The sequence below is a fragment of the Pundamilia nyererei genome, unplaced genomic scaffold, assembly GCF_000239375.1.
Source record: "Pundamilia nyererei isolate P.nyererei 1_Seehausen unplaced genomic scaffold, PunNye1.0 scaffold00115, whole genome shotgun sequence".
Taxonomy (NCBI): Eukaryota; Metazoa; Chordata; class Actinopteri; order Cichliformes; family Cichlidae; genus Pundamilia; species Pundamilia nyererei.
This window is the reverse complement of record NW_005187516.1, coordinates 1,925,731-1,936,770: the sequence shown is the minus strand read 5'-3', so window position 1 is coordinate 1,936,770 and position 11,040 is coordinate 1,925,731. Positions and strand designations below refer to the sequence as shown.

The 11,040-nt window shown below is 39.8% G+C and overlaps 2 protein-coding genes across 5 annotated transcripts in view; both read right to left on the bottom strand.

The window, feature by feature from the left end:
- sugt1 (SGT1 homolog, MIS12 kinetochore complex assembly cochaperone) overlaps positions 1-6,223 on the bottom strand; it is a 25,966-nt gene extending 19,743 nt beyond the window's left edge. For 2 of the 3 annotated variants that reach the window (XM_005742002.1, XM_005742003.1), the window contains exons 1-6: positions 6,058-6,223; positions 5,910-5,958; positions 5,118-5,208; positions 4,849-4,918; positions 3,284-3,354; positions 585-638 (exon numbers count right to left, since the gene is read on the bottom strand). In XM_005742002.1, the coding sequence (XP_005742059.1) occupies positions 585-638; positions 3,284-3,354; positions 4,849-4,918; positions 5,118-5,208; positions 5,910-5,958; positions 6,058-6,071 (349 nt within the window). In that variant the 5' untranslated portion in view covers positions 6,072-6,223. The remainder of the gene's footprint in view (positions 1-584; positions 639-3,283; positions 3,355-4,848; positions 4,919-5,117; positions 5,209-5,909; positions 5,959-6,057) is intronic. The other variant, XM_005742004.2, reaches the window with a different exon arrangement.
- A 2,980-nt stretch (positions 6,224-9,203) lies between these two features.
- LOC102199292 (ETS-related transcription factor Elf-1-like) overlaps positions 9,204-11,040 on the bottom strand; it is a 10,403-nt gene continuing 8,566 nt past the window's right edge. For both annotated transcript variants that reach the window (XM_005742000.2, XM_005742001.2), the window contains one exon: positions 9,204-10,446. In XM_005742000.2, the coding sequence (XP_005742057.1) occupies positions 9,828-10,446 (619 nt within the window). In that variant the 3' untranslated portion in view covers positions 9,204-9,827. The remainder of the gene's footprint in view (positions 10,447-11,040) is intronic.

Here is an 11,040-nt window from a genome sequence, read left to right as displayed (position 1 = left end):
ACTTATTCCTGCGTCTTTTGTGATCTTACAAAGCTTCAAACGACGCGTCGACAATTAAATCAGTCGTCGACGATTTTGATAGTCGACGTAATCGTGACTACTCATGGCAGCCCTACTACAGATAATTGCAGTGACCAGTGCTATCCCTCAGCCTCTTAGACGATGCACCTATAATATCAATTTGAAAATCCTATATTGCCTCGTTCTCGAGTTATTGCGTTCACAATCTTGGGTGCTCATGCCACCCGCCCACCGGGGTGACGACAAACCCCATCAGCCTTTTTTGGCTGTGGGGTTAAAATTGCTCTTTGCCAAGTTGTCTGTTATGTGTAGATATGTCACTGCTTCATCCCTTGATTTAGATGCATTTTGCATGTGTAAAAGATTCACTGGTCAAGTGTTAGCTTGAAAGAATAAAACCTGATTCTTCTGAAAATTGTTAGGTACAAGGAGTGGACTGAAAATGAGTGAAAAAGTAGCCAATGTCCAAAGAGAAACTTTGAAAGACTTTCAGAAAGCCTGATGAGCCATTGCAAACAATGGCTGGATTAAGACTTTTGCACAGTACAGAGAGAGCTACTTACTTTCCATCATCTCCTCACACCGCTTGATCCAGACCTCAAAGGTTTTGTCAGAATCTGCAAAAAAAGAATAAACACTCTTACATGTTTAACACCAAGTAAACACTGCAACACAAAAAGTCATTACGAAAACACATAACTGCATCAGTAGCTGGTTACTCAAGTCTCAAGTGCTTTACAGAGGACATGAAACACAACACATACAAAGGCTACTTTATATCACAGTCCTCATTCATAAAGTGCTTTACAAACATTACAGCTAACAGGTGGACTTTCCCGATCACTTTTGTGCTATCCGCCCTTGGTGCTGTATGTAATCCCTTAAAATGATTTTTATTGTTAGTGTCCTTATTTTCCTCTGAGCCATCAATTCCATCACCTGTTAGTTAACATAAACTAAGTCTATTAGCCGCACCAAACCAACCACGTGACATAACGTTTCGTACTGACTGAGGATGGCGCTACACGTGTTCTCAAAACTGTCACTTTAAGCACTTATTTCTTAAATCCAGCTTCACAGACAGAGTTACATCTATGTCAGTTTTTGAGAGCAGGGCTCCATGAGTTAAATTAGCCTTTATGTGTGTAGCATTTCATGTCCCCTTGAAGTTAAGGCCAGTCAAGGTTGAAGGTATTCGTTTCAAGGCATTTCATCTAAATCAGGAAATCACTCATAATCTGACCTGGTAAGCAGATGTCCAAAAACACTGTACATGCCCGAAGAAGGTAGTTGGAAAATAAAGTTCTTGCATCACAGCAATGTTTGTTTGTTTTTTTGTTTGTTTTTAACTGTGCATTATTTTAAGTCTTTCTTCATCTCCCACTGATTTACTTCTAAAAACAAATTCACTAACTGCTCCTTGAAGACACTCGGGCAACTTGCCAAACTGCCACTAAAGCCCTAATCAGTCAATGCTCCATAATTTCACCTGTGAGAAGCACAATGACAGCTTGTACTGCAAGGAAATATTTGTGTACAATGTGCTTATCAAACACTGAAGCCTAACTAACATTAATGCTTTAGTATCACTTTATTCACACTATGCAGGCCAGCTATACTTAACTGACTGTATGCTGGAGAAGTTTAATTATTCTGGAACATTCCTTCCCATGTAAAGACTTTACTTGCGTGGGGTGACCAGCTAAATCAATAGTGGCCGACTGGCGACTGAGTTTAGCATAATTTAATTTTTTTTTTTTTTCTTCATATGAAGTCCAACTGAAGGCACCGAGTTCATTCATAAAATGAGAGACAGCTAAATATATAGTCCTGTTATACATTTGTCACCAAGTACTGGGAAAATACTTGTAAAATAATGTGCAGCCGATCCAATTCCCAAAATGTTCAAGCACTCTTTTGGAACAGTGTTAGTGGGATTATTGCAATACTGGAATTTGGAAAAAAAAAATACACCACAACTCTGAGGACATGTTAGATTTAGATTTAAAAAAGACAAACCTGAGAAGGACACAACGTGACAGTGAAGTACACTTGCTTTAAGACTTCTAAAGGAGGATCCAAACAGGAAATGTTTGGCCTGTGAAGTATGCCTTGTAGCTGACGTTTGGTCACTAGCAGTCATTCCAGGTACTGGTCGTCAAGGTAACCCCTAAATATATTACTAATCTGTCATATGTCCATCAACGGGATCCTTTGTTATTCGATCTGTTGCCTTAAAGTTGAGAATAGTTTAACACAGGACAAGCCACCTCATGTTGCCAGCAGTTATTTCACCAGCCATGGCTTTACATAAGTTACTGGATGTCACTGACACTGACTGTCTGTGGTCTGTGTAGTCACCTCCTGTATGTACACCTCTTTAAGATGGTGTATTGGTCTAGAAGCCCCTGAGACTGAAAAAAGAAAAAAAGAAGGGAAAAAAAAAGCCCAGTACTGTGTGTTAAGGACAACCATCAGACGCCATTCACAGCACTAATACGTAGCACTAATACAGTTCTCATGGTGGGTTTTCATTTGATTTACTGCGTTGGGCAAGCACAGGTGATACCACTGTAATGCCTGTTAATGCTAATTGTTTCCAACTATTCCACTGCTCTCCATGTGGTAACGACATGCAAAGATTTGGAGCAATGCATCTGCAAATATGTTGAACTACCCAAGCACCAACTACACACATGTGAAGAACACACAGGCTTTTCTAATGTAAAAACTGAATGGAGAGCGGGGAGTTTGACCACATCAGTGAATTGCAGTCTACATCCAAGTCTACTCAGACTTGACCATTTGAATACAGAATGTCATCACTTTGTTATTTTATCTGTATGAAACTGTCACAGTTTCATAACTGTCTGTCACAAACCGCAAAATAATGCTGCTGTTATGGTAAGATTACAGTAACCTTGACCTCAGATGACCAAAACCTATGCAGTTCATCCATAAGACCAAGTGAACATCTGTGCCAAATACTAGAGAAAAAAAAAAAGAAAAAAAAAGAAAAAAGAGGTTTGTTCTCCAGAATGTGACGCATGGATGTAAGATGTCCAAAAACATAATGCCTTTGGCTAAGGTGGTCGTCACTGTGTAAGTCATAAAAAAAAAAAAAAGCCCTAAAGATAAGGCCCAAAATTTAGCCATGAAAACAATGAGGAGAGCAAAGTGGACAGGACACTGCTGCGAACAGTAGTTGGTACACAGTGGAATTAAGGAACCTGCACTTGAGGCCAAAATGAGCTGCACTCACCGTCCAGTTGGTGTCCCTGAGTGAAGGCTGCATGCGCTGACTCATAGTTGTTCAGGTGATATTCGGCTATTCTGCAGTTGGGCGAGAAAAACATGCCACATGAACTTAGATCAGACAATCTTGGAAAAATAAACGCAGCTTTATCTGACAAACAACATCTGTATGATTTACCGTGTTAAAGCAAAATGTTTTGGTAGTTTTTGTGGATTAACTTCTGAGGAAGCGCAGAAATCAGACCTTTTACTAGTATAACTTTAAAAGTTTCCGACAATTCTTACATTGCAAGGCGTAAAACGTTAAGTTTTACATAATGCAACCACACCAAACTTATATTGTGACCACGTAATAAGAACAATAAAGAAAAAATATATAAAACATAGTTACAAATTGCTTTACAAAACATGATAAATATATAAAAACAAAGAGGCAACAAATTAAAACAAGGCATAAAATCTGAACATGCTGTGTGAATAACAGGTGAATAAACACAACAAAAAGAAATAATAAAGGGGCAGTAAAAATTGATTTTCTATGAAAACACTCAAACACCTATGTAATGAGGGTATTGTGGGAACCGTTAGAATTGTCTGACCCGACAAACGCAGCCAGTCGCTCAATTAATACCAACCAACTAAATCGACAGTGAGGGTAGGATGAGCCCATGCATGGTTTTAAAGTAACAACAAATACAACTTTAATAAAAGCTTCAAATCAGCTCAACTTTAAATCACTTTGTCTTGTCTCTGTGAATTTGTTTTGAATGAGATGAAGGCGGGTGACTGAATTTTGTCTGAGACCCGAGTAGAGTGGATTACAATAGTTCAAACATGATGAGACGAAGGCCAAGATGACTCCTCCAAGGCCCGCTTGACATGAAGAATGTGAAAAAGCATGACAGTACGACCTTGGTGACTTGTGTGTCAAAACAAAGCTTTAACTGAAGTTTGTTTGATGGACGAGGACAGGTTTTCAAAATTTTCCTTTATGTTAGAGGTCAGGTTTGGGGTGTGGGGGGAGCACTGAACAAAAGGCCTTCAGAATTGAAATCACTGAGCTGAAAGACGTTTTGTGACAACCGTCAGATAACATCAGAAACATGAGCCATACACAGCATGTTTCATCCCATCTTGTCAATAAAGCTGGCTGTGCGTTTGTGTCAGAAGGGATAATTTTTTAATCAATTAAACTATATGTTTTAATTATTATTTTTGTTAATTTACCTTTTTTTTTTTTTTTTTTTTTTAAAGTGGTGAGATGAACATATCAAACGGTGAATGAAGTGCAGTCTAAACTGAGCTAAACATCTGCATGCCAGGGTGGACCCCTGTGGGTTAGGTTGTTATTCTGAATAGGCCATGGATGTGAGGAAGGCCCACAGTGTTTTTAAGCTTTTCTTGTAGTGTAAAGTATATTTGTACATTGCTTTTAAAACTAACCACACCTGCGAGCACTATTTGGGGATTGTCCTCACTTGCCATTTTGCCCCTTTTAGAAAATTTGACCCTATGGGTGGTCAGTCAGGCTAGAAAACTGCTATGTAAAGGCGTGCATTTCACAGTCCATACCCTGTGCGCATGAAAGCAAGGGAGAGGCTGGGTTTTAGCTGTTGTGCTTTCTTGGCGTCATCAGCAGCACCTGTGGACACAAAACAAAAATAAAAAAATTACTATGTTTCTTTATGCAGTGCATATATCCAGGCTAAGTCACATGCAATGTAAAACCTCAAAAGCTAAACAACAGGTATTTGTAATGCTCACATAATGTTCATGCACTTCATAATGCATCAAAAATGCTATTAGTGTGGTCTGTTTCCACATGTGCTGTGCAGACTTACAGCTGTAGTTCTTGAGCAGTATGTGGGCATAGGCACGCTGACAAAACCACTCAGCGTTGTCTGAGTCTCCTTGTAAGGCCTCGTTAAGCTCCTGAAAATAATAACGGGGTTGCCATTATTGTATAAAGGGCTTAAAATCGTGTTTTCAGCTTCAAGAATTGTGGCAAGAAAGAAACTTCTAGAAAAATGCTTAAATCGAAAGTAGCGCTGTTATGCATCTGCAACTTTCACTTTCGCAGTCGGATATCTTTACAGAACAAGCAGTTCTCCGTAAATCTATTCGAATCTGTGTTATTCCTGCAAACCAAACTGTAATGATTTTCATAATGCTGCCCCGGTTAGTCACATAAATAACCGCAGATTCACCAGAGGCTTTTAAAACAGCAGAAATAAACTTCACTGGTTTAGTCTGTTCACAGTTGACACCAACTTCGTGTCAGGATGACAGGGCTAGTATCCAGCAAGCAGACTATTTCGAGCTAACGTTATGTAGTAATACCTCCTCACGCATGAGACATATTTAATTCTTAATGGTATTAAAGAAACAGGTGACCGTTTGATATGATAACGAAGCGATTCTGGGATTACTTTTATTCATAACTAAATAGGGCTAGCAAACATGTTGGCTAACTTCGCTAGCTTGTTGGTAATATCAGAAACACAAACACCACGGGTATTGCTCAATTTCCTTTCTAGAGTAAGTCCACTGAATTTAACGTTAAATGGACATCCTGCAAGAGCCACCGTGCATCGCGCAAACTTGTTTGTGGCTAACTGAGACTAGTGTTTTACCTGCAGAGCTTTCTGTGGATCTTCGTCAATGAAGCTATCGGGGAAGCTGCTAAAAGCAACAAAAAAGCAAGTTAGCGTTAAATAACCGAAAGAAAAGAAATGTCTGCTGCTATAAGAACAGTTCATTGATAGATTTCGATGAACTTACCGTTCGGTTGCCATCTGCTTCTGTGGATGTGCACTGTTTCTGGAGTGACAGGAAAGTTCTAGATGTGGAGACTACGAGAAACGTGATAGCGGTAACAGTTACAGCTCAAACACAGCAGAGAGCCTGTCAACATCCGGCTGCGCACAGCTCATACTGCCTCTACTGCCCCTAACGGCCCGGAGGAGTTATTGCAAAATAGCGATAACTTTTTTTTGTTTGTTTTTTTGTTTTTTTAAGGAGACGATTTTCTGGACAGCGAATTAGGCCGCAGATCTGTCAAAGAATAGAAACGTTTAAATTGAAACTGGGTACGGTCAGCCACCAGCAAATTTATAATACCATTAATGAAAATAAAAATGGGGTTAATATAATATAAACACAAAAGACTAAGACTTTCTCAGACTGTCAGGAAACATAAATGATACAATATATCAAAGAATTACGGAGACATGGCTAAACTCAGTCAGACTTCAGTCAGACTTCCTGTGAGAGCTGTGGTACAATGAACCTATTATGTTAGCACAAAAATGTCCAGTGATTCATTGGGAGGATGAAATGCTCCAACATCAGCTGGATCTGTAATCAGACAGAGAACAACGGAAATAAGACAGAGAATCGGCTGTGGGTTGTAATGTTGACAAATTTGTGTTGCACGTCTCTTTAAGGAAATAATGCAAGACTGTAAAAGACATCCATTCTAGGTAGTCGTGTGCATTATTAACGTTCACATCTGGAAAACAAGGGGTAAAGTAGCTATTTGATCAAAAGATAACTACCAGTTACACTGCATGTGTTTAAAAATATTGTTGCTGATCTCAGGAGGAGGAAAACATTTGGACTGAAGAATACTCCTCTTCCCTGGGACATTTTAAGTATTTAGTGTTATCTATCCTTGTACATGCTTTATGTATGTGTAACATGTAACATCCTGTTGCGTATGTCCACAAAGACCAGCAGGTCAACTGATCACAGCCGGTACACTAAGAAACTCTGCTGGAGCTCACAGAAGAAATTATTGTGAGTTCTCATTCTTTTCCCCACACTAAACCTCTACAGTGGATTTTGGGGTTTCCCCATGTGCAGAATCCACTTTAACCCTCTCGAGGCAGGCGGTGCCAATTTGAAACAGTTAAAAACTAACAACCTGATTACCCCACATACATATTTTATGAGTTTTTTTTACTCAGAAGTACCACTGCAGGACTTGGTTGTGCATTAGCAACAAAAAGTTTAATTTGAGCCTGAGAGGGTTAACCCCTGACTGTACACATTTTCTTGTTTAGAGGAAAAGTCACCCTCTACACTGCAGGCAACACAAAATAAACTTCTTCTTTTTCATGTTCATGTTCTGCATACTTGATTCAAGTTGAATACATTCATTAGAAATAAAATTTAGATCAGGAATTATATAATAAAGACTGCATTGCCATGTACTACTGTCACTTTATTATATTACTATAGCTCAGTTAGCTTTGCACAAAAATATCTGGTTTAGAAATGTCCTCCAAAGAGCTACTTTACTTTGAGTACATTTCAGAGCCTGTACTTTTCACTTCTACTTGAGTAAAGAAGTCAAATCAGTACTTTAACTTTTACCAGAGCACTTTTTAACAGAGGTATCTGCACTTCTGCCACCTCAGATTAGCACCATTGGTATGTTAAAAAGGCTGGTGGTCGCCATTGCTACCCCTAAGCCACCTACAATCTCCTCAATGGTATCAATTTGAAAAGCCTATGTGACATTTTTTTTCAGTTACTATATTCACAAGATTTTCACAGAGCTTGACCTCTGACAAGGTAACAGAGATGCAAACTATGGTATCAGTTGGAAAAACCTACATCAGCTTGTTCAGTGTTAATGTGTTAAGCCAAAAAACAACTTCGCCAAATCAGAAATAGAATTAACACCTTTCTGACAACAGCAAAAAAAAAAGAAAAACAAACTGATCGTGTCAGAATTCTGTAGAAGTAGTTCTGGCAGATCTGTATCATTGCATTAGGCCTTTACTAATAAAGCAGCAGTCGAACGCACTGCTCAAATGTGACATATACACTCATCATGTCTACTGATGCTCCGAGTCTTTCAAAGGAACAATGATGGATTTCACACAATGACAAATGTAAATTTATTTCATATAATAGACGATTAGCTTTAACATCACTGGACTGCATGAAAGCAAACACAATACAGCATAAAAAAAAACAAGCTCCATGGAGGGAGCTTGTAGCAGAGCTCACTCTGCTACAAGCTTACAAATCTATTAAGGTAAGACATTACCAGGACACACACTGAAAAGCAAGGGGCAAAAAACCCCAAAACAAACAAACATGGTTTAACAAAGTGAAAATAGTTCTGCATAAGAGTTCCCTGCAGGCACAGTTACTTTATAAGCATCTCTTTGCCAAGTTTAGCCTCTCAAAAAGCCAGCCTAACTTTCAGTCGTTTTTTTTTTTTTAAATTTGGAGTGAGGTGAAGTTTGTAAGCCAGCTTCGTGAGCCTACGCTAAGACCGGCCAAAGAGAAAATAATAAACTAACAATTTCACTTTTACTTGTTGCATAGAGTACATAATATGTGCAGCACAAAAATGCTTTATAAACCTGAGGGAAGGAAAAAAAATGGCATCAAAAGAACAAGTCAGGCGCTTTCACAGGTATACAGTACACAAAGATCAGCCAAAACATTAAAACCACCAGCCTGGTAATATGTAGGTCTGCTTTGTGCAGAGATGCCGCTGCTGGCGCCTTCTGCAACGCTGAGCTCGATGCTAAACCCACGTGAATGCCAGCCAAACATTGCACTGTAACGAAATGACCAATGTTCACTTCAGCCAGCACAGTGGTTTTAATGTTGAGGCCCTACAGTGCGTAATAGACGCATACAGATAGAGGATTCTGAGTTTAATATATGCACTCATATATGGATAGCTAGTGCACAAGGGAAAAGCTAAATAGTAGCACTGTCATTTTACAGGAGGCAGGGTGGCTACAAGGCCACTTCACTGGTGATTGTCATGAAGAAAATAGAAAAAAAGAGTCCAATGGTGTCGATAAACAAATAATAAACAGCGCAAGTGCTAAAGTACTACTTTGAAAAAAATAACAGTGATCCCTTGTTTTCAACATTTCACAATGCAGACAAAAAAATGCAGCAATCTTAAAAAACAACAACAATAATAATAACAATAACAATATGGAATGTTTTCCCTTATGATTACCAGGAATAGGATGGACTGACATCTTCAGGCACTTCAGAAGAAATATACAGCAGAGGTAAACATTAGTGCAAAGCCACTTTTAAGGCAAAGGAATGCTTCAGCACGTGATAGCATAAAGACACAAAACTAAACAACAAGGAGAAAGTGAGAGCAAAAGGCAGAGACGAAGGGCACAGTGTGGTGATAAGATAATTGCTTCCAGGACACTGGAGCTGAAGTGCAAGCAGAGAAAGTGTCTGCAGGCAGTGCAGAGAGGCCAGAGATTCCAGTGCATGTCTGTCTTTGGTGTTGGTTTAACAAAGGGCTACACAGAATGACAATAAGGCGAAATGATCAGATTTCAAAGCTGAGAAGGTAAACTGCTGTGAGATTTTGGTTCCTGTCAGCGCTGCGAGAAAGCACTGATCTGTACTTATGATCTAAAATAATATTCTACATCAAAAGTCCCTTTGTTTTTAAATCAGCATTGTCATAGCAAAGTGCAGCCCTGTAAGTGGTCCTGAGTCAGTGGAGTGTACAGGCATCTGTGTGTTCAATAGAAAGTGGGCACCTGTTATTTGTATTGGTCAGAGCTAATCAGAGGCATAAGCTGTGGAGTTTTTGGTCCTGGGTGCGACTTTTTCTCGGCCATCTCCGGCGCACCTTTTCTCCCTATGGCTACCTCGGCAGAGGCAGCGGCCTGCCGCTCGCACAGACTCCCCAGCAGCTGAGCCGTTTTGAAGACTGACGCATGACCGGCGGGTTTGAGAGACTGGACCTTTTGCAGGTTCTGGAGCGTGCGTAGCATCTCAGCCGACACGATAGGCAGATGCTGTTCCTGGATCAAACTGGAGCTGGTGGGACGCAGGACGGTGTCGCGCTGAGCTGAGGGCCTGGGAGCGGGCCTGGTGCGCTGTGAAGCGGGAGTGCGGCCGGAGACGGGGGACGATTTCTTTGGCGGTGGCTGAGAATCTTCCTGCTCCTCCGCTGAATGGTCACTAGACGATACGGTACTGTCAGAGTCGTCGCTCAAGCCTTCGTCGTTGACGCTGTTGTCATCGTGGTCCTCGTCGTCTTCCTCTTTGATGCCATCTCCATCGGTGATGTAAATCATGTCTTTGGGGAGAGAGGTGAACTGGTAAACGAGGCGCTGGCCTTCAACCTTATTCAGTATTCCTCTCTGGTAGTAGTACCTGCATGGAAAAAGCAGAAACCGACAGCTTTCAAACCTGCTACAGTTTTTAATTATTCACGTCTCATTTGTAAAATCTCAAATTAAAATGACAAAAAAACCTTTTGTTTTTTGTCAAAAATATATTTTTGACTCTTTATCGATGCATTTTAATCCTGTCTTACTGAATACAGAATACCGTTTTCTTGGTGTACTGTGATTAGGTTCCATACCTGCCCCTTTCTTACTAGCCTAGATTGGATAAACTGTTGCATTTACATGCATAAATTAAAAGTTAAATGAGTTAAACTGGTTTAAAAATGAAAAAAGGTTAAATTAGTACTGACAAGCAGGATCAAACTCGAGTAGACTGTACAATAAGCTTCCATTTGATTTTATTAAGCACTACTATTTATTAGACCTGTCATAAAAACAAGAAAAAACAAATATTTTGAAATCTGCCAAAAGTTTGTTTAAAACTACAAATGATATTGTTACGTGTTAGACAAACGGCAAACTCAATTCACCTTTTTATACCCAAATTTGGGGCAACACACCGGACTTTTCTGAGAAGCCGGGAACGAATCAGGCATATTGCTCAAGCACTAAAACTATT